Below are 26286 nucleotides of genomic sequence, written 5' to 3'. Positions count from 1 at the left end.
ATTCATAAGGAGGAGGTGTTAACAATTCTGGAAAGTGTGAAAATAGATAAGTCCCCTGGGCCGGATGGGATTTATCCTAGGATTCTCTGGGAAGCTAGCGAGGAGATTGCAGAGCCTTTGGCTTTGATCTTTATGTCGTCATTGTCTACAGGAATAGTGCCAGAAGACTGGAGGATAGCAAATGTTGTCCCCTTGCTCAAGAAGGGGAGTAGAGACAACCCCGGTAACTGTCGACCAGTGAGCCTTACTTCTGTTGTGGGCAAAGTCTTGGAAAGGATTACAAGAGATAGGATTTATAATCATCTAAAAAGGAATAATTTGATTAGGGATAGTCAACACGGTTTTGTGAAGGGTAGGTCGTGCCTCACAAACCTTATTGAGTTCTTTGAGAAGGTGACCAAACAGGTGGACGAGGGTAAAGCAGTTGATGTGGTGTATATGGATTTCAGTAAAGCGTTTGATAAGGTTCCCCAATGTAGGCTATTGCAGAAAATACAGAGGCATGGGATTGAGGGTGATTTAGCGGTTTGGATCAGAAATTGGCTAGCTGTAAGAAGACAGAGGGTGGTGGTTGATGGGAAATGTTCAGCCTGGAGTTCAGTTACTAGTGGTGTACCACAAGGATCTGTTTTGGGGCCACTGCTGTTTGTCATTTTTATAAATGACCTGGAGGAGGGCGTAGAAGGATGGGTGAGTAAATTTGCGGATGACACAAAAGTCCGTGGAGTAGTGGACAGTGCGGAAGGATGTTGCAGGTTACAGAGGGACATAGATAAGCTGCAGAGCTGGGCTGAGAGGTGGCAAATGGAGTTTCATACAGGAAAGTGTGAGGTGATTCATTTTGGAAGGAGTAACAAGAATACAGAGTACTGGGCTAATGGTAAGATTCTTGGTAGTGTAGATGAGCAGAGAGATCTCGGTGTCCATGTACATAGATCCCTGAAAGTTGCCACCCAGGTTGTGAGGGTTGTTAAGAAGGCGTACGGTGTGTTAGCTTTTATTGGTAGAGGGATTGAGTTTCGGAGCCATGAGGTCATGTTGCAGCTGTACAAAACTCTGTTGCGGCCGCATTTGGAGTATTGCGTGCAGTTCTGGTCGCCGCATTATAGGAAGGATGTGGAAGCATTGGAAAGGGTGCAGAGGAGATTTACCAGGTGTTGCCTGATATGGAGGGAAGATCTTATGAGGAAAGGCTGAGGGACTTGAGGCTGTTTTCGTTAGAGAGAAGATGATTAAGAGGTGACTTAATAGAGGCATACAAGATGATCAGAGGATTAGATAGGGTGCTCAGTGAGAGCCTTTTTCCTCGGATGGTGATGGCTAGCACGAGAGGACATAGCTTTAAATTGAGGGGAGCTAGATATAGGACAGATGTCAGAGGTAGGTTCTTTACTCAGAGAGTAGTAAGGGCGTGGAATGCCCTGCCTGCACCAGTAGTGGACTCACCAACATTAAGGGCATTTAAATGGTCATTGGATAAACATATGGATGATAACGGAAGAGTGTAGATGGGCTTTAGAGTGGTTTCACAGGTCGGCGAAACATCGAGGGCCGAAGGGCCTGTACGGCGCTGTAATGTTCTATTGTTCTATTAACAATCCATGCTGAATGGTTGTCCAGGTTTTGCTGCATATAGATATGTGACTGCCTCAGTTTCTAAGGAGTTGTGGGTGGTGCTGAACATTAAGAAATCATCAGCAAACAACCCCACTTCTGACCTTATGATGGAGGGAAGGTCATTGATGAAGCAATTGAAGGTGGGTGCGCGAAGGACACTATCCTGAAGAATTCCTGCAGTGATGTCCTGGGACTAAAATCATTTGTCTCCAACACCACAATCATCTTTCCTTGTGCTAGGTACAACTCCAGCAAGTGACTAGTTCTACCCCCGATTCCCACTGATTCAAATTTGATGCCATACTTGACGTCAAATCCTGCCTTGATAACATAACAAGGCCAGCCACTCTCATAATCAAAGACCCTTCCCACCTGGGTTATTCTCTCTTCCAACCTCTTCCATTGGGTAGGAGACACAAAGGTCTGAGAACACATACTGACAGGTTCAGTAACAGCTTCTTCTCTGCTGTTACAAGACTCCTGAATGACCCTATTATGGACTGAACTGATGTCTTCACACATCTTCACTACTGAGTAGTGCTACACTCTGTATGCTTCACTCAATGCCTGTGTCTATGTATTTACATTGTGTATTTATGTATGTCCTATGTTTTTTCATGTATGGAATGATCTATCTGGACTGTGCGCAGAATACATTTCACTGTACCTCGGTACACGTGACAGTAAATCAAATCAAATCAAATCCACCCCTCGAGTTCAGCTCATTTGCCCATTTTCGGAGCAAGGCTGTAATGAGGTCAGGGCCAAGTGGCCCTGGCCGGACTCAAACTGAGCATCAGTGAGCAGTTTACTGCTGAGCAAATTCTGCTTCAAAGCACTGGCGATGACACTTTCCATCACTTTACTCCAGAACTAGCTGTGCCCCTAGCCAAGCTGTTCCATTACAGCTACAACGCTGGCATTTACCCAACAAGGTGGAAAATTGCCCAGGACTAATCCAATCTGCCAATCATTCACGACCAGTCTCCTCTTGATCAACAGAGTCACAGAAGAACGATAAGAAATGGTTGAGTTTGAATCGGTGGAGAAGCTAATCGTATTTGAGGGTTTAAAGGACTCCCATTTACTTACTTCAAACAGTTTATCGCTCTACATAGAACACAGAACGATACAGTGCAGTACAGGCCCTTCGGCCCACGATGTTGCACCAAAACAAAAGCCATCTAACCTACACTATGCCATTATCATCCATATGCTTATCCAATAAACTTTTAAATGCCCTCAATGTTGGCGAGTTCACTACTGTTGCAGGTAGGGCATTCCACGGCCTCACCACTCTTTGTGTAAAGAACCTACCTCTGACCTCTGTCCTATATCTATTACCCCTCAGTTTAAAGCTATGTCCCCTCGTGCTAGCCATTTCCATCAGCGGGAGAAGGCTCTCACTGTCCATCCTATCTAACCCCCTGATCATTTTGTATGCCTCTATTCAGTCTCCTCTTAACCTTCTTCTCTCTAACGAAAACAACCTCAAGTCCATCAGCCTTTCCTCATAAGATTTTCCCTCCATACCAGGCAACATCCTGGTAAATCTCCTCTGCACCCGTTCCAAAGCTTCCACGTCCTTCCTATAATGCGGTGACCAGAACTGTACGCAATACTCCAAATGCGGCCGTACCAGAGTTTTGTACAGCTGCAACATGACCTCATGACTCCGGAACTCAATCCCTCTACCAATAAAGGCCAACACTCCATAGGCCTTCTTCACAACCCTATCAACCTGGGTGGCAACTTTCAGGGATCTATGTACATGGACACCTAGATCCCTCTGCTCATCCACACTTCCAAGAACTTTACCATTAGCCAAATATTCCGCATTCCTGTTATTCCTTCCAAAGTGAATCACCTCACACTTCTCTACATTAAACTCCATTTGCCACCTCTCAGCCCAGCTCTGCAGCTTATCTATGTCCCTCTGTAACCTGCTACATCCTTCCGCACTGTCGACAACACCACCGACTTTAGTGTCGTCTGCAAATTTACTCACCCACCCTTCTGCGCCCTCCTCTAGGTCGTTGATAAAAATGACAAACAGCAACGGCCCCAGAACAGATCCTTGTGGTACTCCACTTGTAACTGAACTCCATTCTGAACATTTCCCATCAACCACCACCCTCTGTCTTCTTTCAGCTAGCCAATTTCTGATCCACATCTCTAAATCACCCTCAATCCCTTGCCTCCATATTTTCTGCAATAGCCTACCGTGGGGAACCTTATCAAACGCTTTACTGAAATCCATATACACCACATCAACTGCTCTACCCTCGTCTACCTGTTCAGTCACCTTCTCAAAGAACTCGATAAGGTTTGTGAGGCATGACCTACCCTTCACAAAGCCATGCTGACTATCCCTGATCATATTATTCCTATCTAGATGATTATAAATCTTGTCTCTTATAATCCCCTCCAAGACTTCACCCACAACAGACGTGAGGCTCACTGGTCTATAGTTGCCGGGGTTGTCTCTACTCTCCTTTTTGAACAAAGGGACCACATTTGCTATCCTCCAGTCCTCTGGCACTATTCCTGTAGCCAATGATGACATAAAAATCAAAGCCAAAGGCCCAGCAATCTCTTCCCTGGCTTCCCAGAGAATCCTAGGATAAATCCCATCAGGCCCCGGGGACTTATCTATTTTCAGCCTGTCCAGAATTGCCAACACCTCTTCCCTACGTACCTCAATGCCATCTATTCTAATAGCCTGGGTCTCAGCATTCTCCTCCACAACATTCTCTTTTTCCTGAGTGAATACTGACGAAAAATATTCATTTAGTATCTCGCCTATCTCTTCAGACTCCACACACAACTTCCCATCCCTGTCCTTGACTGGCCCTACTCTTACCCTAGTCATTCTTTTATTCCTGACATACCTATAGAAAGCTTTTGGGTTTTCCTTCATCCTACCTGCCAAATACTTCTCATGTCCCCTCCTTGCTCGTCTTAGCTCTCCCTTTAGATCCTTCCTCGCTACCTTGTAACTATCAATCGCCCCAACTGAAACTTCACACCTCATCTTCACATAGGCCTCCTTCTTCCTCTTAACAAGAGATTCCACTTCTTTGGTAAGCCACGGTTCCCTCGCTCGACGCCTTCCTCCCTGCCTGACCGGTACGTACTTATCAAGAACACGCAGTAGCTGTTCCTTGAACAAGCTCCACTTATCCAGTGTGCCCAACACTTGCAGCCTACTTCTCCACCTTATCCCCCCCAAGTCATGTCTAATGGCATCATAATTTCCCTTCCCCCAGCTATAACTCTTGCCCTGCGGTGTATACTTATCTCTTTCCATCACTAACGTAAACGTCACCGAATTGTGGTCACTGTCCCCAAAGTGCTCTCCTACCTCCAAATCGAACACCTGGCTTGGTTCATTACCCAAAACCAAATCCAAAGTGGCCTCGCCTCTTGTTGGCCTGTCAACATATTGTGTCAGGAAACCCTCCTGCACACATTGTACAAAAAACGACCCATCTAATGTACTCGAACTATATCTTTTCCAGTCAATATTTGGAAAGTTAAAGTCTCCCATAATAACTACCCTGTTACTTTCGCTCTTATCCAGAATCATCTTCGCCATCCTTTCCTCTACATCCCTAGAACTATTTGGAGGCCTATAGAAAACTCCCAACAGGGTGACCTCTCCTTTCCTGTTTCTAACCTCAGCCCATACTACCTCGGAAGAAGAGTCCCCATCTAGCATCCTCTCCGCCACCGTAATACTGCTCTTGACTAGCAGCGCCACACCTCCCCCTCTTTTGCCTCCTTCTCTGAGCTTACTAAAACACCTAAACCCCAGAACCTGCAACATCCATTCCTGTCCCTGCTCTATCCATGTCTCCGAAATGGCCACAACATCGAAGTCCCAGGTACCAACCTATGCTCTACTGTGAATCTGATGATTAAGAGGAGGTTGATGGTGGTGATTTGGGGATTGGATATGTCCTGGGCAATTTTCAACATTGTTGGGGAAATGCCAGTGTTGTAACTGTAATGGAGCTTGGCCAATGGCACGGTTAGTTCTGGAGTACAAGTCTTCAGTACTATTGCTAGGCTTTTGTCAAGGCCCATTGCCGTGTCATAGCCAATGTCTTCAGGCGTTTCTTGATATCTTGTGGAGTGAGAGGAATTAGCTGAAGACTGGCATCTGTGATGCTGGGATTCTCAGGAGGAGGCAGAGATTGATCATCCACTCAGCCCCTGTAGTTTGCGCTGCCAAAGGTACCAAGCATCATCATTTTGTTCCATGACAATATGAAAGGCATGGTCCAGGACAATGGTGGCTCATCAGCCCCCTTCTCCATCTTGAGCGGCGTGAAACAGGGCTGTGTCCTCGCACCCACGCTGTTTGGGATTTTCTTCTCACCGCTCTCTCATGCCTTTTAAGTCTGCAGAAGGAGGAATTTTCCTTCACACAAGATCAGATGGCAGCCTGTTCAACCTTGCCCACGTTGGAGCCAAGACAAAAGTACGGAAAGTTCTCATCAGGGAACTCCTCTATGCTGATGGTGCTGCAATAACATCTCACACAGAAGCGTGTCGACAGAGACTTGTCGACAGGCTTGTGGTTGTTTTAACAAATTTGGCTTAACCATCAGTCTTGAGAAAACAAACATGCAGAAAGGCACCTGTTGCTATTGCTGACTGACCAAGAGGAAGTGAGAAAATGGTGTATTCACATAGAACAGAAAAGTTTGAATGTTTCAAGCTTGCGTCCTCAGTCTCCTGCTTTATGGCAGGTAGGCGTAAGTCCTGGGCAAGGTCTGCCATCCAAGAATGACGCCTCAACGTATTCCATCTTCGCTGCCTCTGATGATCCTTGGCATCAGGACCGCATCTTCAACATATGTAGCCAACATCCCCAGCATGTACACCATACTGAGCCAGTGACGCCGGAGATGGCTTGGACAGATGAACCCGCATGGAGGATCCCCAAGGATGTATTGTACAGAGAGCTCACCATCGGCACCAGACCCACCCATCCCTTCACTTCAAAGATGTCTGCAAACATGACATGAAATCCTGTGACATGGACTACAAGCGTTGGGAAAAAGTTGTCAGCAATCGTCATAGCTGATGGACACAGTTAAGGAGGGAGTGAAAAGAGGCGAAGAGAAGAGATGCAGCAGCTGGCAAGACATGAGACAACACTCCAAAGAGAGAACCAGATGCTGCCAAACCAACCAGTGATCCAGTGGCACGCACCCATTGTCTCTCAAGACAGGGATGCCGCAAAGATTCAGGACTGGATGTGGCAGGACTATCGACCTCAGATCTGATCCACTGGCTGTAGGATCGCTAAACTCTGTCTATCCCACATTGCCACTGTTTGATATGCAAGTGTGTTGTAGCTTCACCAGATCAATACCTCATTTTTAGGCATACCTGGTGCTGCTCTTGGCCTGCTCTCCTGCATTCTTCATTGAACAATGGTTGATCCTCCAGCTTGCTGGTAATGGTAGAGTGAGGGATATGCCGGGGCATGAGGTTACAGATTGGGGTTAAATAAATTAATGCTGCTGCTGATGGCCCACAGCATATCATGGATGCCCAGTTTTGAGCTGCTCGATCTATTCTGAATCTGTCCCCTTTAGCACAGTGGTAGTGCTACACAACACGATGGCGGGCATGCGTGGTGGGAAGACGGTAGCATAGTGGTTAGCACAATTGCTTCACAGCGCCAGTGTCCCAGGTTCGATTCCCGGCTTGGATCACTGTCTGTGCGGAGTTTGCACGTTCTCCCCGTGTGTGCGTGGGTTTCCTCCAGGTGCTCCGGTTTCCTCCCACAGTCTAAAGATGTGCTGGTTAGGTGGATTGGTCATGCTAAATTGCCCTTAGTGTCCAAAATTTCCCTTAGTGTTGGATGGGGTTACTGGGTCATGGGGATGGGGTGGAGGTGTGGGCCTGGGTATGGTGCTCTTTCCAAGAGCCGATGCAGACTCGATGGGCCGAATGGCCTCCTTCTGCACTGTAAATTCTATGATTCTATGAAGACGGGACTTTATCCCCATGAGAACTGTGCAGTGATAACTCTTACCTATATCATGGGTCGGTGCTTCTGCAATAGGTCGGAATGGTGAGGACAAAATCTAGTAGGTTTTTGCACTCTTGTTGGTTCCCTCACCACTGCCACAGACTCAGTCTGGTTGATATAACCTTCAGGTCTCAGTCAGCTCAGTTAGTAGTGGTGCTACTGAGCCACACTTAGTAATGGACATTGAAATGCCCAACCCAAAATACATGTTTATAGCAATAATCTTTATTAGTGTCACAAGTAGGCTTACATTAACTGCAATGAAGTTACTGTGAAAATCCCCTAGTCGGCACATTACGGCGCCTTTTGGGTACACAGTGGGAGAATTCAGCTGTTTAGCTGGGGCTGTTTAGCACAGGGCTAAATCGCTGGCTTTGAAAGCAGACCAAGGCAGGCCAGCAGCATGATTCAATTCCCATAACAGCCTCCCCGAACAGGTGCCGGAATGTGGCGACTAGGGGCTTTTCACAGTAACTTCATTGAAGCCTACTTGTGAGAATAAGCGATTTTCATTTTCAGAATGTCCAATTCACCTAACAAGCACGTCTTTTAGGACTTGTAGGAGGAACCGGAGGAAACACACGCAGACACGGGGAGAACGTGCAGTCTCCACACAGACAGTGACCCAAGCCGGAAATCGAACCTGGGACCCTGGAGCAGTGAAGCAACAGTACTAACCAATGTGCTACCCATTCTGTGCCCATGTCAACCTCAGTGTTTCCTCCAAGTGGTATTCAACATAGAGGAGTACTGATTCATCAGCTGAGGTAGAGCAGTAGTTGGCAATCAGCAGGAGGTCTCCTTGCCCATGTCTGACTTGATGCCACAAGACAATGTTGAGGAGTCCTAGGGCAACTCCCTCTTCACTGTATACCCTACCTCTGCTGAGTCTGCCCTGTCAGTGGGACAGAGCGCACCCCAATGAAATGGTAACGGTTACAAAAATGCCAACGGCCGTTTCATATATCTTGCATCTACTCAGCTTCAACTATATGAGGCAATGATATTGAAAGTGCCGTGGCCTGGTACAAGACCACAATCATCTCACTGACACTTACTACTTCCAGATCTTGGAAGAGGGCTACCCTTTCACCTCTCACTTTCTAACATCCTGGTTACACAGTATTACAGTGTATTGCTAGTGTCATCTGTCTGTATTTAGATAACTTGAAAAATGGCCTATCCACAGACTAGCTGAATCAAGTCAGGTTCCTTTCCACACGGTTTGATTCCTGGTGTTGTTCCAGGGTTAAACAGGACACCAGCCTGCAATGTTATTTTGAGTTCCTTCCCAACTCTTCTCACTGCAAATGTCAGTTGCTACAATCAGATCCACACCTTCTATGATCAGAAAATGGCAATTTTGTTTGTGCCATGAATGGAACAGATTACCACAAGGCCCAAAAACGAGTCTTTTAACAGCATTAAGCAAAAAGAGACATCTAAGTTGCCTACCACATGCACCTGTCCAATCCAAAAGATAGAAAACACCACAATGCTAGGCTGTAGCATTCAGGGTAAAATGAGAAAGTATTAATGACACGTACGCACAAGGATACAACAGCATATAGAGTGCTTGGATTGGACAACAATTCAACTGTTTCAAAACAATATTTTATTTGTTTCTAAGCAGGCTTTGGAAATTTCATATAAAAGTAGTCCTTCATAACTACACATGTAATCATGGCATGAATTAATGTTGACAATCTTGTAAATGTAATAAATGTTTGGTCATTCTGGTGGGATTTGATTACTTTTGATACATGATTTGTAAATCAAACAGCTTGGTTCTGAGAACAATTTGAATGTCTGACAGCCAGCTACAAGATTTACAGCCATTTAATCTTTCAAAGTCTCAATGGATTTTTTGATGCAATAATTGCATGTAATTACTTTCCTTGGAGCAACACAGGCCCCATGAAAATAGATATCTTTGGACAATATTTATATATGGTGTCTTTTTCACACAAGAATAAAAGAAATCTTGTCGAAATGCAGCAACCCGAGCTACATTCACGTTCCTGATATTTGGGACTGTCTAAAGTTTCGGCTTATATTGCATAGAAATATTTTTTAATGTGCTTTTGGCACACAAGCCCTGGAGTGTCTCACTGCTAGGACTGCAGGTAGGAGACATGAAGTCCTTGAAACATGCTTCCTCCTTTCCACCTAGAATCAGCCTTGCATCCTGGTAACCAGCATTATGACTGCTAAGTTGGCCACTGGCCTGATCATATTTTTAAAAAAATCTTTTGCCATGCACAGTTAGTTATCCTGGCCTCCTGGATGGAGATAAAGGCTTGGGATATGAGATTTCCCGGACCCTCGTCAGATAAGGAGTGTAGCCTCTTTTTGATGAAAGGTGATTCAGTTGAAACGTTGGGCCCGATTTTAACTCAATACAAATGGTTGAGTTTGGAATGGGTTAAAATCAGGCCTTGTTTCTTTACACAGATGCTATCTGATTTGGCGAGTATTTCCAGTATTTTCTACTTTTAATGGCCTTTTTATCCAGAGTTTGAAATTGAGCGCAACCATAAATTTTATAGTCACAATTGTTTGCCATTACCAAATATCATTTCTATGAATTATTTTAAAAATAAATATTTATATCACTACATTTAAAAAGAAACATATCTATACTGCTTTAGCATGCTACAAAGAGCTCAGGCAAATCACGGAAAATCAAATAAAAAGGTAAAATAAAGTCTTCCAAAATAGAACAAGACAAGAGAAGCAACCAACTGTATTTCTTTTTTTAAATGAATTTAGAGTACCCAATTCATTTTTTCCAATTAAGGGGCAATTTAGCATGGCCAATCCACCTAGCCAGCACATCCATGCAAACACGGGGAGAATGTGCAAACTCCACACGGACAGTGACCCAGAGCCGGGATCGAACCTGGGACCTCGGCGCTGTGAGGCAGCAGTTCTAACCACTGCGCCACCCTGCAACTGTATTTCAGCGACAACATCCAAATTATGAAAAATATTACCTCTTTTTCAGCCTCCATTTCTTCTTCTGAAACAGCAGCACTGGACACTACCAATGGAGTCCAACGCAGGCTTTCTTGGTCCACTTCGTTAACACGTGGATTGGAATGCAATTTCCCTACGTGCTCCTGAATCATTTTTTTCCTTCGAATTATAACAAATCTACGAAACAAAGATGCATTTTGTATCATTGCTTTTAATTTTGTTTTGACGCTTCAGAGGATTAACCAAATAATTGTCTCATTTATGCTGTCAGGGTAGTCCTCAAGCGATCAAGGACTGCTTTTGTAAAAATTTTAGTGTTGAGCATTTTGCGCTACTCTTAATATAGCAATCTCTGTGACAAGCAATGGCTTTATTGCAATTATGCAGATTCCTGGGCTCATTCATAAGACAATATCCTCGACTATACATGCTTTTACGATGAACTACAATACCACAGCTTTGCACTGTAGTGTTTCCAAACCAGAAGTTTAAATGACGAACCCATTGTAATTGTACACTTGTCCTTCCTTAAAAGGATTCCACATTAGAAATAATTTATGATTTGCAAAATAAACCTTCCATCAAAGATAACTAGTTAATCCGATAACTGATTGTAACAAAACATTATTTAATATCTGAAATATAATTCTACAATGATGAATGGGCACTATGAAGGGTGATAAACACAGAAAATGATGGAAACACTCAGCTGGTCAGGTGGCATCTGTGGAGAGAGTAACACAGTTAATATTTCAGGTTATGATGATCAAATATGAACAGCCTGTGCACCAGATTATGAGAGTTCACCTGGGATATCTAGTTGCTACCAGAAAAAAGACATTACTGAGCAAGTGGAAAATTGCCTGGTCAATTATTTCTAAAATACCTCAACACACTTCACAGACAATGCTTTTATATTGCACTCAGATCATGTTTTAGTGTAGGCTTATGTTGCCAGATGTCATGCTGCAGCCTGTAAGCAAATTGACTAGAATTCACAGAAGTTTTTAACCAATATGAAATTCTTTACATATTTTAGCCACTAGAAAAGGTAGTTGAGAATTCCTTTGACATCTGTGTCACAAATTCAATATGAAACCTGGAGTGGGGAGTTAAAAGCTTCAGGGTTTAGTAGAAGGTACACAACTGAATGATACATAATTCATAGAGATGATGTTAATCATGGCACTTGAAAAATGATTCTAGTGAAATGATGTAATCATGCATAGTTTGTCAAAACGAAGGCCTTGAACTATTTTATACTTTATATATTATACCTACTTGCAATGCTGCTTGTCAATCATCTTTAGCTGCTGCAGAGTCCTTGCAATGTCATGTGGACACATCCCTGTTTCCCTGCTAATACCCTTTATACTGATATGCTTGTCCTGATGCCGCTGCAGGTATTCTAGTATTACACTCTTCCAATATGCCAGGTACGAAAGCCGCCCCAAGTCAGACAGAGGTTTTTCAGGTGATCCTGCCTGCCCTTCTTGCCTTGAAAGTAAGTAGCCTGCATAGACCATAGAAAATGGCATTAAAAATAATTCAGAAACAAAAGAACATTTAACCCACTTTAATCCATTTTTTGGAACATCTCAGACTACTTTTGCACAGTTTGAGGTAACCCACGTAAACCAAGAGGTGGGATTCTCCGGTCCCCCCCAGCCGCATGTTTCTCGGAGGCGTGCCATTTGTTGGCAGCGGGATTCTCACTTCCTGCCGCTTTTCGATGGGATTTCCCATTGAAGCCACCGGGAAATCCGCGGGCGGGGGTGAGCTGCCAGCGGGAAGAGAATCCCGATGACTAGAGAATTCCCGCCCAAGTGTTCAGGGAGGGCAGTGTGCTGAGCTCCTTTCAGTGAAATCATCAACTTGACTGTTTTTTGGCCCTGTTTAAACAGAATGTTGCATGGCCATAAATGATGGGAGATTTTTTTTAAAATAAATGGGATGAAGGAGATGAAATGAATGAAAAGAAAATCGCTTATTGTCACAAGTAGGCTTCAATGAAGTTACTGTGAAAAGGCCCTAGTCGCCACATTCCGGCGCCTGTTCGGGGAGGCTGGTACGGGAATCGAACCGTGCTGCTGGCCTGCCTTGGTTTGCTTTAAAAGCCAGCGATTTAGCCCAGTGTGCTAAACCAGCCATTAGATAGATTCAGGATTACTTGCTTTACAATAAATCTAAATTTTGTAGAGCAATATATTTGTCAGTTTTACAATCAACTACAAATAGTCAATATTTAGCCCAGTGGCTAATCATTTTGTGGCATTAAATACATTTGTGGAGAGCAGCAAAATGACTCATTCGACAATCTTAATTAGAGGATGATGTGGCGATGCCGGCGTTGAACTGGGGTGAGCACAGTAAGAAGTCTTACAACACCAGGTTAAAGTCCAACAGGTTTGTTTCAAACACTAGCTTTCGGAGCACTGCTCCTTCCTCAGGTAGACTTTAACCTGGTGTTGTAAGACTTCTTACTTAATTAGAGGAAAGATTGCAATTGGACCATGAGCAAAATACGGACACATTATTATATATTGGTGAAAGTGATGAATCATTCCAGCTGAAGGAGACAGGGGAGAGGCAGTGAGAAATAGAAATGTCAAAATTTGAAAGAAAAACTAAAAATTTGCCAACAGTTAGCTTAAGACATGTGCCTTATTATTTTATGCGCACATCAATACTATTACCACACAAGGTCTAAAACAACATGCTCAGAACTTAATCTTTACAGAGTTCACTTTGCAAGAGACACTGAAGTTATCTTTAAATCACAATCAAGAGAAAATCCACACTAGATAATTATTGGAAGCTGGCAGCTGTCACCATTTGGAAAATACACTTCAGAAGGGAGCAGGGAATTGGGTCAAAGTAAAGAGTATTAGCATCCTGTGATTAATATTGGGAACACAGGTCAATACACAAGCTAGTTGCAGAATTATTGGGGTGAAATATATATTTTAAAGTATTCTTAAAGATTCATTTTGAATTTGGAGGTGCGAGGAGAATTAAAATAGGAATATAAATAATTGGACTATGGTACAGAGCGCTGCATGTCCAAGATTTCAGGTGATACTAAATTAGGAGGTTTAGCTAGTTGTGTGTGAATAGGAGCAGAAAGATGGAAAAGGACATGTTACTGGACACATCACTGGCAGACGCAGTTCAATGTGTGGGAGGTGCAAGGTTATCCACTTGGGATCTGAGAAAGAAAAACTTATATTTTCTCAATGAGAAATTAAGAGATTTTAAAAATTGATTTTTTGATGTGGGTGTTCCAGCATTTATTGCACATCCTTAGCTGTTCTTGTCCAGTGGTAGTGACTCACCTCCTGAACCATTGCTGTCTGCATGGTGAAGGTACTCCCTGATGCTTTAAGGTCAGGTGCTCCAGGAATTTGACTCAGTGGCAATAAAGATATGGTGACTACGTCCAACTCAAAAAGGTGCATGACTCAACATTTGTTCATTTCCTTCCTATTTGTCTAACATTTTCACTCTTCATTGTATTAACTAACTCTTTTTTATGTCTTTATTATTTTTCTGTTCTTAAGAGTAAAAATGATGCAGGATAAGATTCTAGCATGGAACTAGGTATAAACATTGGAGTGAGAATGAAAACATGTTTTGGAGATGGGGAAGCAAAATGAAAAGATGCAGGTGAAGCAGGAATACCTTTGGTCATACCTTAACTCAGAAAAATGCCAAGGGATAAGCAGAACTAAGGAAATGAGCCAAACGGAAATGCAACTGTTCACAAGCATAAATTGAGAGAATAACCAGCAAACTATGAAGTGCTGACACACTGTTGCGACCATTCAAAATCAGCTAGCATTAAATCAACAGATAACAACTAGATTATGTTCTGAAACCTTGCCTACTAGGAGCAAGCAATGAGTTAGTGACTTTAAAGTATTAGAATTGTTAACTGCATTATAGGTTAAAGTTCACATGATACAACTGTGAAATGTTGTATGATTTTTTAAAACCTGGAACAATTTTTGAAACAACTATTTCAAATGGTACAGAAAATGAAAGCACAAGTCTATCAGCTAATATTACAATCGTTACACAATTTATTAATGTTGTACCCAAATCCTGACAAATGTCTGTATTAACATTAATAACTAATAAGAAAAAGATCACAGAAAATATAAAACACGACCAAACAATGCGAACAAGTTGACCTATGAGTTACCCAAAGCATTATGCTACTTGTTGTAAATGTGAAAGGGAAAATAGGAAAATTATACATGATTTTATTATCAGAACCCCAGCATCCCTCCAAAATAATTTGGTTCAATGCGAGAGTTAAATGTTCTGGTTGAGATTCCACATCCCAGCACCATGTTGAAAACCCTCTGTAGAAATAACTACAATAAAAGTGAATTCTGCGAAAATATAGGAACAGGTTGGCCAAGGCAAATCTCTCTATGGGCCCTCCCAGCTGCAACCGAGGGCTAGATTTTGGCAAAAACCAACAGTACATATTTATTGTGCAAAGCAAAATCCCAGCATTCATATTATTTTATTTTATGCATGATGTGATATGAACTGTTAAATCTTGTCAGTCCCATTACCAAGCTGATATTCTAAGAGATAGATAGTGCTTGGTTGCTGTGAATGCAAGTCAAGCAACGGCAATGAAGAGGTCAGAGTTGGAATGTTTCTATCCAAATGTTGCGAGACCTCCTGCAGTCTTTCAGAGGCCCATGAGAACAATCCAGGCTCTCATAACAGAAGATCTCATAAAGCAAGTTGTTTTTCACTCCCCATTACTTTGTAATGGGCATACATATTTGCATGCTGAGTTATGTGTTCCTAGGACACAGAGGAGGCAGCCTGGGAAGATGGCCAGTATATGCTGCATCTTTAATGCCATTGTTTCAATATTACAGAACTTGAGACTGCCTTGTGTATAATGCAGGGGACATTCTTCGACTGAGACTTTGAAAGCAATCAATGACCATTCCCTGAAAACATCAGAAGTAATTTTCAAAATGCATCATTTGGTTTCCTATTGCTTGAGTATAATTATTATATTTGCAAAAGCTTTTGAAATATTTTACATTTTTCTTGTACCCAACTGTTTGATCTATAGAACATACTGATTAAACTGACTGCACTCTGTTTCATTTCAACCTTTAACAATTTGTTTCAGCCTACTGGCTTTGTGCGCTGCCATATGCTCTGACAGTTGTATTCTTAATTCAAGCTGAGAGGAATCAGAAGGGTAAAATTTCATACTTGAATGCGTATCAAGCCCTAAAATAAGTGACAATATTCTATTACTTAATGATGCACAAATCAAAGCAGTCACATCAAGATTAAAATGCATGCATTTACCAATTTCTGTAGCCCATTACTTACAAGAACACCCCCAACTCTCTGACAAAATCATTGAAACATGGTTTCAAACAAAACAGAACACTTACTGAAATCAATCAGGAACCTTCCAAAGCCTTGCCTTTGGTACTGGGGCATAATCATTATGCAGGAGACATTGTACTTCTGTTGGCAAAGCTTTTCCTGAGGGAAGGAGAAATAGACCTAGTTTGTCAGTGCACTGCTGATGCAGACAACACATGTCACCTACCACTGTCCTTGCAAAATGTCACACTAATCTAGGCAAACACTGATTGTTAATAACAATGATATATGACAATCTGTTACTGCGGTTTTCAATCAAATCCAAGTTGTCATCTTTGCTGTTTGACAAACTGTTAATGCACAAGGTTTATCCAGGTCATAAAATCCATTCAACTTAATTTTTCAATATAGCAATCCAAGAACATCCTCCTGAGAAAAGCATGGTGTGCATAACAGCCTCCTCTGAAAGGCACCTCAGGCACATTTAATGTTTAAAAATGTTTAATGAGTTATATTTTGTACAAACCATAACATGAATACATAATTCAAATTAACATCCGATAGTTAATGGGATCAACTTAAAGTATAAATGTTGTACTGCTCAAGAAATAAGCACATTTTAAACACAGTGCAGCAGTCATTTAAAATTGAAAACCATTTAACATATTTTGCTAATGATCAGGACACTGCAGAGGACATGCTACATGAATTACATTCTACTTCGTTAGACTGCTAAATGTGTTCCAAAACCAGCATACTGTTACACCTGCACCGAAAGGTGGAAGATTACGTACCTTTATGTGCAGTCTTCATTTTCCAAATTAAATTAACATCCACATGACATGGGTAAGATCAACTTATCCACAGGAAAATCATTAGGAATCCCCCACCCGTTAACATGCAGCCCCGTTGTTGCGCTGCACGATACCCAGCATTGTTACCGTAAGGCATTTATTTTGAAGACTCAAATTGAGACAATTAAACAAGGAAACCTGCTGGTCTCAACTTGCACATGGCCTAATTTAGAGCATGAAAAATAAAACGTTCAAAATGATCTCAAAGGGGATAGGAAAATGTATTACATTTAAAAACCACTAGAGCTCTGTAATTGGTATCTACAGCTTATGGAAGATAATATCACAAAGGAAAGATGGAGATTTCCATTGCTTACTATTAAAGCTTTAGTGCTGTCAAATTGTATAGCGCAATTTTAATAAAGTGTGAATTAATTCAGATAGAGGTTGTCAAATGCTATCTAATGTAATAGCGTTGAAATTACTCTCACTGGAGCTACTGCTGAAATGTAGTTATTTAATATTGTCAATAGGATCTTTTTCTAGATGCAGATGTTCAGCCTCAACTCGGTGGTATACTCTCGTTTCTAAGTCAGTTCAGCACTGAGGGAGTGTTGCACTATCTGATACGTTGTTTTCTGGATGAGACATTAAACCCAGGCCCTATCTCATTTTGCAGGTGGATGTAAAGTGCCATGACACTGTATGAAGTTGAGGAGGGGAATTCTTCTGTGTCCTTTCCAACAATAATCCTTCAATCAACAAAATCAAAAGCAGATTATCTGGCCATATGGTTTGTTGCTTGTGGCACTTCTAAAAACAACATTCTTGTGATCCTCGGCCATGAAAAGGTGCACCTCCATCTTTCAATGCTGCGGTCCTTCTGCTGAATGTACATCCACTGTGCTTTATTTCCTCTAGCAGATTGATACAAGTGAGTGGCTAGTTAGGCCATTTCAGACTGCAGGTCTACTGCTGCAGACCTGCAGTCATGTGTGGGCCGGGCAGGGAAAGATTTATTTCCTGAAGGTCATCAGTAAACCAGATGGATTTTTACAACACTCTGGTCATTTCATGATCATTATTAATGAGACGAGCATTTTATTCCCCTATTTAATAATCAAGTGAAATTATATTGCCCAGCTGCCATGGTGGAATTTGATCTCCTGGTTCTGGAGCATTAGCCTGAACCTCTGGCTTACTGGTGCCTTACCACTATATCACTGTCCATGGGCAGCATGGTGGTTAGTACTGTTGCTTCACAGTGCCAGGGTCCCGGGTTCGATTCCCGCTTGGGTCACTGCCTGTGCGGAGTCTGCATATTCTCCCCGTGTCCACATGGGTTTCCTCCGGGTGCTCCGGTTTCCTCCCACAAGTCCCGAAAGATGTGCTTGTTAGGTAATTTGGACATTCTGAATTCTCCCTCTGTGTACCCGAAAAGGTGCCGGAGTATGGTGACTAGGGGATTTTCACAGTAACTTCATTGCAGTGTTAATGTAAGCCTACTTGTGACACTAATAAGGATTATTAGTTATGCAAATTCGCGACTGCATTTTCTACATTATAACAGCAACAACAGCGAAAGATTGCTTGCAAAGCATTTTGAAGTACCCTGATGCTACAAGTCTTTCTTTTCCTCATTAAGCTTTTGTCCAACAGGTACCAACACTTCATTGAATTACATAAAAACTCTCCTCACATTCCAATTCAGAATTGCATATGCTGGGCAAGAAAAATAGTGGTGCAATCTATTGAACATTTAGCTTCAGTAGCATCTTAATAGAAATACTGGACGTGGTCCAATGTTGTTCTCATGTTAAATGAAATCATGGAGATCAGTAACGACATAATCAATTCAATCAAATTGGCTGACACAACAGCAACCGGGATAACAATTTTCTATGTGAGGAACTATATTACTATTGTACCCTCAGGCCTCAGAGAGTGCATATTATATAGTATTGAGCACCATGAGATTTAGGTCTAATTCAGGTTTCTTTGCAACACTTACTTTAAGGGGAGGCTTATTTTATACGACCTTTCTTAAATCTAGAAATTTTTCTTTGCAATTATATCTCAAATTATATTTTTAACCAAAGTTTATCTACAATCTGAATAATTAATTAAATATATAGCTACAGCTCTAGCATGAAAGGTACAATTTTTATTACTGTTTAGCAGTTCTACAATTGGAGTGTTGATATCCCCTTTTCTGGAACCTTGCTTAATGTTTTATACTGTTAATCATTCAACGTAGTAAACTTTTGGCATGCAGAATTTTAGTAAAGAAAGAAGAAAGGACTTGTGGGCTGGCATTTTGCATTGAAAAACTTCTGGTCCCATTGACAGCAAACATCTGCCGCAGGTTCCCTGGCGGAGGGAGGGTACAAACAACGGGCAAAAGGTCCCGCCGCTGGCCAATGGCGGGCTGCCTCCACCACCAAGAAACACGCCGTGGGGGGAACGTGGAAAATCCTGTTTTTCACAACCTCAGGAAATCCCCAAATACTTTACAGTCAATGAAAAACTTCTAAAGCATAGTCGGTGTTATAATATAGGATAGTCTGGAGCTAATTTGTGTGCAGAGCAAGGTCCCATAAACAGCAATGACCAGATGATCTGATTTAGTAATGTTACTTGAAGAGTATAAATTGGTTGGACACAGAGGTGAACTTCCCTGTTCTTAGAATATACAGTACAGGAGGCCATTCGGCCCATCGAATCTGCACCAACCCACTTAAGCCCTCACTTCCACCCTATGCCCGTAACCCAGTAACCCCTCCTAACCTTTTCTTTGGTCACTATGGGCAATTTATCATGGCCAATCCACCTAACCTGCACGTCTTTGGACTGTGGGAGGAAACCAGAGCACTTGGAGGAAACCCACGCAGACACAAGGAGAACGTGAACACTCCGCAAAGACAGTGACCCAGCGGGGAATCGAACCTGGGACCCTGGCGCTGTGAAGCCACAGTGCTATCTACTTGTGCTACCGTGCTGCACCATCGTCTTCAAAATGGTACCATAGGATCATTCGGGTCCACCCAAGAGGCTGATGAGGGCTTGGTTTAACATATAATTGAAACAAAAGTCCTCAAACTTTCATGATACTTGATACAAATTGTGTATTTTCTCTTTTAAAAGTGTCTGCAGCTACCTGCATTGGGAAAATGTTACAAGAATATAAGCAATATGATCGGGTGTAAAGAATACATTCCCTCAAGCATATTTCCTCCCCCATTCAACAAGATTGTGATCTTCAACCTAAACTTTACATTTCCACCTCATCGCAGATCTCTTGATTCCAAAAATCTCAGCTCAAATGTACTCAATGACCGAGCTTCCACAGCCCTCTGGAGAAGAGAATTCCAAATGTTCACAAGGTTCAGTGAATACATTTTCATCTCAGTCCTTAATGGCCAACCCCTTATCTTGAGACCAGGTCCCCTAGTTCTGCTCTCTCCAGCCAAGGTAATAACCTCTCAGCATACACCCTTTCAAGTGCTCGGAATCAAATTAAACAGATAGAATAAGGTTCAGGGCAATATGGACAGCACAAAATATGCTGCAGTCTGATCTAACTGGGTTCAATCAGATTTCTTTAGTTATTCAAAATGCTTCACAAAATTATACATGTGATCATTTCAATGTTTGTGCCATTTGCAAATGGTTTTATTTTGCAATTTGTGAAAGTCTCCAGCATAATGGGGACCAATTATTTAAAGTATCATATCTTGAAACTCATCCACAGAAACTATCAAAATTCTCAACTCTAGACAGGCGGATCGCCCAAGCTTACCAAATCACTATTGTAACTGGTTTGATAAAAGTTACAGTTGAAGGAGGATGTAAAAACACCAAAACTTACTTTATATTCCTACCACAGATTTGAATACTGAAAATTAGATAACACTGCCATCCACAAATACATATTGGCCTATAATACTTGGTTTAAGACCGTCTTGTCACATTCTGCTCCGCTGAGAAACTACAAGATTAAACACCTAAGATTGTATTTAAAGGTAGTGATAACAATCTGATCAAAGACTAATTGTTCCACTCGCTTTATTGTAACAGTTGTCAGGTGACAGCCACAGGAACCTTAAACAGAGAATTTTGCAACATATGCAAGTTGCGAATATGTGAAGGTTGTGGGCACCTAACCATGAATTACGTGATAAATAATGTTCTAGAAAAGCATCCATCTTAGTAGGCTTCGGAGAGCTTCCCTATTTAAACTTGGATAAACTGTTTAGTTAAATAATTATCCTGACCTTCCCTACTTAAGAAATTGCCTTGATTAGCTACACCAGATACTAACTACAGAATGTGATCGGCTTTCATCAATGTTGCTTTCCCTTCCCCGTCAATTCCACCATTGTCTCTTCTACCATTTTTAGTTGGTCCAAGATGCTTAAGTTGGAAGAATTGGAAAGGGGAAATATGCATCAAAAGCTAAAACTAAGAGCAGAAAAGTAGAATCATTTATTTATTTATGTTTAGTGTATTTAATTATTAGACACTAGTGTCTTAACGAGAGATAAACTATTGACTTTATAGTCAATGTCTTTTCATGGAAAACAGGTGCTCACTATGTTTTACAACATTTATTTTGAGCCTTGGATTGCCATTCTATATAGTTAATCTACAGTTGATGCCTTCCAACCAAACCAATCTACCATCTGAACTGTTATTAGCTGCTACTATATTACACAGTATTATCACAATCGATTATACGCCTGGCATGTGACAAAGAGCTGCCACAAAGATCCAGGTATGTCCCGTGTGAATTTCACCTTTCCTGACATTACTTTGAATCGGGGGCCAAGTCAAGGGAATCCCCAGGCATCCAGCAACAGTGATATTATCAAACAAAATAAGCAGCCAATCACATTGATGTATTCTCAGACAGCAAATCAGGAAGTAAAATGTACTGATTATTCGTCCCTTGTTATTAATTTTACAGAGATCAAAATAAAACTTGAAACATACACATTAAAATCTGAAATATAAATGGAAAAAATTGACAATTATGCAAAATGGAAATTTAGTATTTTAGAGTTAGAGGGATTCTTCAAAAGTAGTTGTGATTTACTGTGCTGCTAAAATCCCAGTTATATCTCATCGGCTGAGGCTTCAACAGTGCACCCGATGTTTGGGGTGAATCACTGACAGCAATTTCTGAATTTTCATATTTTGAAGCATCTATGGATACCAGGCTTTGCTGGCAGTTTCAAAGGAGTAACGGTGGTGAATGTGAACAGTTTGTTGTCATAATAATCAAAGTCTGAGCCATTATATGTAGAAATGGAATTAATAAAAAATAATTCAAGGAAATTGAAAAAAAAAAACCCAGAAAGGCCATTACCATAACGAGATCAAACACAGGATTGTGAAAGTCACCAAAAGGGTTACGAAAGGTTTAAAGGATGAATTTAGATGTTTTATCCATTCATGTGGTGATACACTTATTATATGTGGATAATCTGGGAGTTATTCATAACTGGGCTAGGTTTGGAATGGTAAGTCCCCTCATGATTACATTTTGTTGAGATCTCTTACAAGCTGGAACATTTTTGAATAAACTGCATATAGTTATATAATGCAATTTAGAACAAAAGGATTCCTTTTTTCAGTACATTCTAATACACTAGGCAGCATTTCAGCACAAGATGGAAAAAAAATGAAAAAATGGATCCTGGCCTCTGAAAACTTGCATAAATACACACTTAATTAAGGTCATTATTTTCAATAGATTCTGACAGTTGTACTTAGTCTATGCTGCATATTTACTGTTTTTATCCCCTTTTATGTCTCTTTAGTATCATCTCTTACACAAATAAATACTTTGTCCTGAGGCTGTTTAAATCTGTCCATTCTGAACTAATCAAGGACCAAGCAAATCACCGTCCTCATAATTAAATACAAAATAAATTAAATGGTTCACTTTGAAATTCTGTAATAGACAAATACAAAAATAGTCCCAATACACTGGGTACTGAAAAATGATAGGACAATAAGCATTTCATTGTGAATCTTATTCGCATAGCACGGATTTAAATTTTAAAAAATAAACTAGTATTCCATATTTCATCAATCTTGGCTTAGTGTGTGAAACAAACACTTCGTAATTAGGTTGTAGGTTTTTGATTTAAGTCAGTCACCATGTTGTTTCTTTCAGGTTCATTTTGAAGTTGACAATAGCAGTCTTTTTGGAGTGAAGTGTAACAGTCATTACAACATTCAAACCCATTTACATGAATCCAATATTTTTAAAAATAAATTTGGAGTACCCAATTCTTTTTTTCCAAGTGAGGGGCAATTTAACGTGGCCAATATACCTATCCTGCACATCTTTGGGTTGTGGGGGCGAGATCCAAGCAAACACGGGGAGAATGTGCAAACTCCACACGGACAGTGTGACCCAGAGTCGGGATTGAACCTGGGACCTCGGCGCCGTGAGGCAGCAATGCTAACCACTGCGCCACCGTGCTGCCCATACATGAATCCAATATTTTAATCACCTTGTCCTGATCATGCTTTTGCAATGGACAGGACCCGGACTACAATAAGCGAGGCGAGTTGGGTGGGCAAAGCAGAGGTGTTGTTGGAGAGGCAGGGCACTCGTGGGGCAGGGGACATCCAATCTTGCAAGCAGTCTGTATTTGGAGTCGCCACCCCCTTGCTGCTTAAGGCCTGAGCAGTCGTGAATCCAATATTTTAATCCTGATCATGCTTTTGTCAACTAATTTCCCACTGCTGCTGATCTCCTCTCACCAGCCTGAAAATTTTGTGGGAAATGGTCAAGTTGTCTAGCCAGGCAGGAGGCCAGTGGTAAGGCTAACCGAGGAATTTTATGGGCTTTTCCCTCCTGGAACACTAAATTTTGCCCTGTGTTTAGTGCCTTCTTACATAAATTCTGGACCTGGAAACAACATGAATCCAAAAAAGGAAAATATGTCTGATTGATTTGATTGGTTTGTTTTACTTAATTCTGGTTTGTGATTGATAGTGATGAAATAAATGAGCTATTAGTGGGTTTTGAGTGGATTGGTGCTTCATGATAGCTTTCCGTGTGTGTCCACTGGATCCTGATTGTTTTGCTTTCTTATCTATGTTTGAACAAATTAACGTAGTTAACTTAACAGTGACTTAGTACTTGAGATATTCAAGTACAAGAACGACATCAACATTTTGTGACGCTTGTATATGTGATGTATGTCGTAGAATGGTACTAGTAATCCCAACTCCCTTGCCTTTTCCCTGTAGCCTTGCAATTATTTTCTCTTCAGACAATTCCCTTTTGTAGGCCTCGGTTGAATCTGCATCCACTACATTCTCAGGCAACGTACCCCAGACCCTAACCACATGCTGCATGAAAAAGAAATGTCGCCATTGTTTCTTTTGCCAATCACTTTAAATGAGTGCCCTCTGGTTAAAATTCCCATTGCACTATGGACGTATACTAGTTCAAAGGCATACAATTATAGAGCAATTTTTGATTTACTAGCATGCTGTTCTGTTACAGCATAACTAGCAACGATCGATTTTGTTTTAAGATTAGCGGACACTGACGTTTGGAAATTAGAGCAGGGGTTCTCCTCTAGCTATGCATCAATCTTTATGATCGCCAGGTAACGCCTAACATCAGTTCCTCCCTTGAGTATAATTTGCATGGTGATACCGAAAAAGAGGGATCAAAACTACTGAATTATGGGGAAATACAACCAAAATGGGAATGTAAAAAAAAAAAATCACTTTACACACGGTCAAAGGCTATCAAAATCAATGACACAGAACATAGAATTGCGTTGAATATTTTGACTAACATCATAGGGATATAATCTTTTGTTCTTTCAGTGTCAATGTAAAATCAGTAAGGAACAATAGGCTGTTTTACTCTACACTTTACAGTTGGAACACTTACCTTAGAAAAGTACCCAACAAGATGACAGCCCTTTTCATCATTTTTAGTCAACACATAGAAAAGAAATGGTTCAACGTCATAGTAAAGAGTTTTATGGTCCAGAAAAAGCTTGGCTAATAGACAGAGGTTTTGGCAATAGATCTTGCTGATATTTCCATCAACCTGTGAATAGAATGAAAGTGTAATGAACACATTTGCTTTCATCTGCAAAAGAAAGAAGCTACATCTTATTGAAATGTAAGTAAGTAAAACTCATCATGGATATAACCCATGGCAGCAGCTACCCTGTAGTCTTAAAAGTAACAAAAGCTGCTACAATCAGGCTAGAATCAGTACCAAATCATTATTTTCACTGGTCCACAAGCAACTATTGCCTCTCAATTCAGCATATCAAAAACTCTTTTTGATGTTTTTTGTTGACTGTGGAGAGGACAGTTACATATATCACTTAAACTACATAACTATTATGAAATTTTGGGAAGCATAAGTATACCTCGGCACAGTCAATGGAACACAAAACAGTATTCAATGACAGCTACCCACAGACAGAAAGACCCAATTATAGTTTTTAATGGGTACCATTCAATCTGTAAGTCCTGGAGCATACTTACATTTCAAGCAACATTGGTGCAATTCAAACCTGTGCTAAATGTTGTGGAGTAAGCCTGGAGTAATGGCCTGATGTAACACCAAAGCAAAGTAAGATAAAACTCCCTTTTTGGGGGATATCTCATTCAGTTTAGGCAACGCTTTTCAAACCCACGACCATTACCATCTAAAAGGATAAGAGCAGCAGATACCTGGGAACCCCACCACCTGGAGGTTCCCCTCCAAGTCACTCACCACCCTGACTTGGAAATATATCGCTGTTTCTTCACTGTCCCTGGGGCAACATCCTGGAACTCCCTAATAGCATGATGGGTGTACCTACACCTCAAGGACTGCAGCGGTTCAGGAAGGCAACTCATCACCACCTTCTGAAGGGTAACTAGGGATGGGCAATAAATGCTGGCCTAGCCAGCGATGCCCACATCCCGTAGATGAATTTTTTAAAAAGCTTCTCTTTCAGAGGCAGTTCGTCAAATTTACATTGCCACTTTTGAACTTTGAACCAATGCTCCAGTGCAACCATGCTCATACTGAAGGAATCAAATTAAGTGACCTTCAAATTGAAAAAGAACTTCAGTAGCCATACATTATAAAACTAGATAAATTATTTGCATTTCAATTTTAGTTTGATATAACTCGGAAACTCCATACGGAATTTTATTCTCAGGCAACATACCCCAGACACTAACCATGAAAAGGTAATGTCGCCATTACTTCTTTTACCAATCACTTTAAATGAGTGTCCTCTGGTTAAAATTTCTATTGCACTATGGACATATACTAGTTCAAAGGCATACAATTATAGAGCAATTTTTGATTTACTAGCATGCTATTCTGTTACTGCATAACTAGCAACGATCAATTTTCTTTTAAGATTAGCTGACACTGACATTTGGAAGTTAGAAGTTATTAATTAAAATATATCTACTTCC

The 26286-nt window shown here is 41.2% G+C and overlaps 1 protein-coding gene across 4 annotated transcripts in view; it reads right to left on the bottom strand.

Moving 5' to 3' along the window:
- kat6b (K(lysine) acetyltransferase 6B) overlaps nucleotides 1-26286 on the bottom strand; it is a 235780-nt gene that overhangs the window by 28516 nt on the left and 180978 nt on the right. For all 4 annotated transcript variants that reach the window (XM_072491649.1, XM_072491650.1, XM_072491651.1 and 1 more), the window contains exons 11-14: nucleotides 24746-24907; nucleotides 16090-16183; nucleotides 11930-12161; nucleotides 10666-10825 (exon numbers count right to left, since the gene is read on the bottom strand). In XM_072491649.1, coding sequence (XP_072347750.1) covers nucleotides 10666-10825; nucleotides 11930-12161; nucleotides 16090-16183; nucleotides 24746-24907 — 648 coding nt within the window. The remainder of the gene's footprint in view (nucleotides 1-10665; nucleotides 10826-11929; nucleotides 12162-16089; nucleotides 16184-24745; nucleotides 24908-26286) is intronic.

The sequence above is a fragment of the Scyliorhinus torazame genome, chromosome 28 (assembly GCF_047496885.1).
Source record: "Scyliorhinus torazame isolate Kashiwa2021f chromosome 28, sScyTor2.1, whole genome shotgun sequence".
Lineage (NCBI taxonomy): Eukaryota > Metazoa > Chordata > Chondrichthyes > Carcharhiniformes > Scyliorhinidae > Scyliorhinus > Scyliorhinus torazame.
This window is presented reverse-complemented; position numbering and strand designations above follow the sequence as displayed.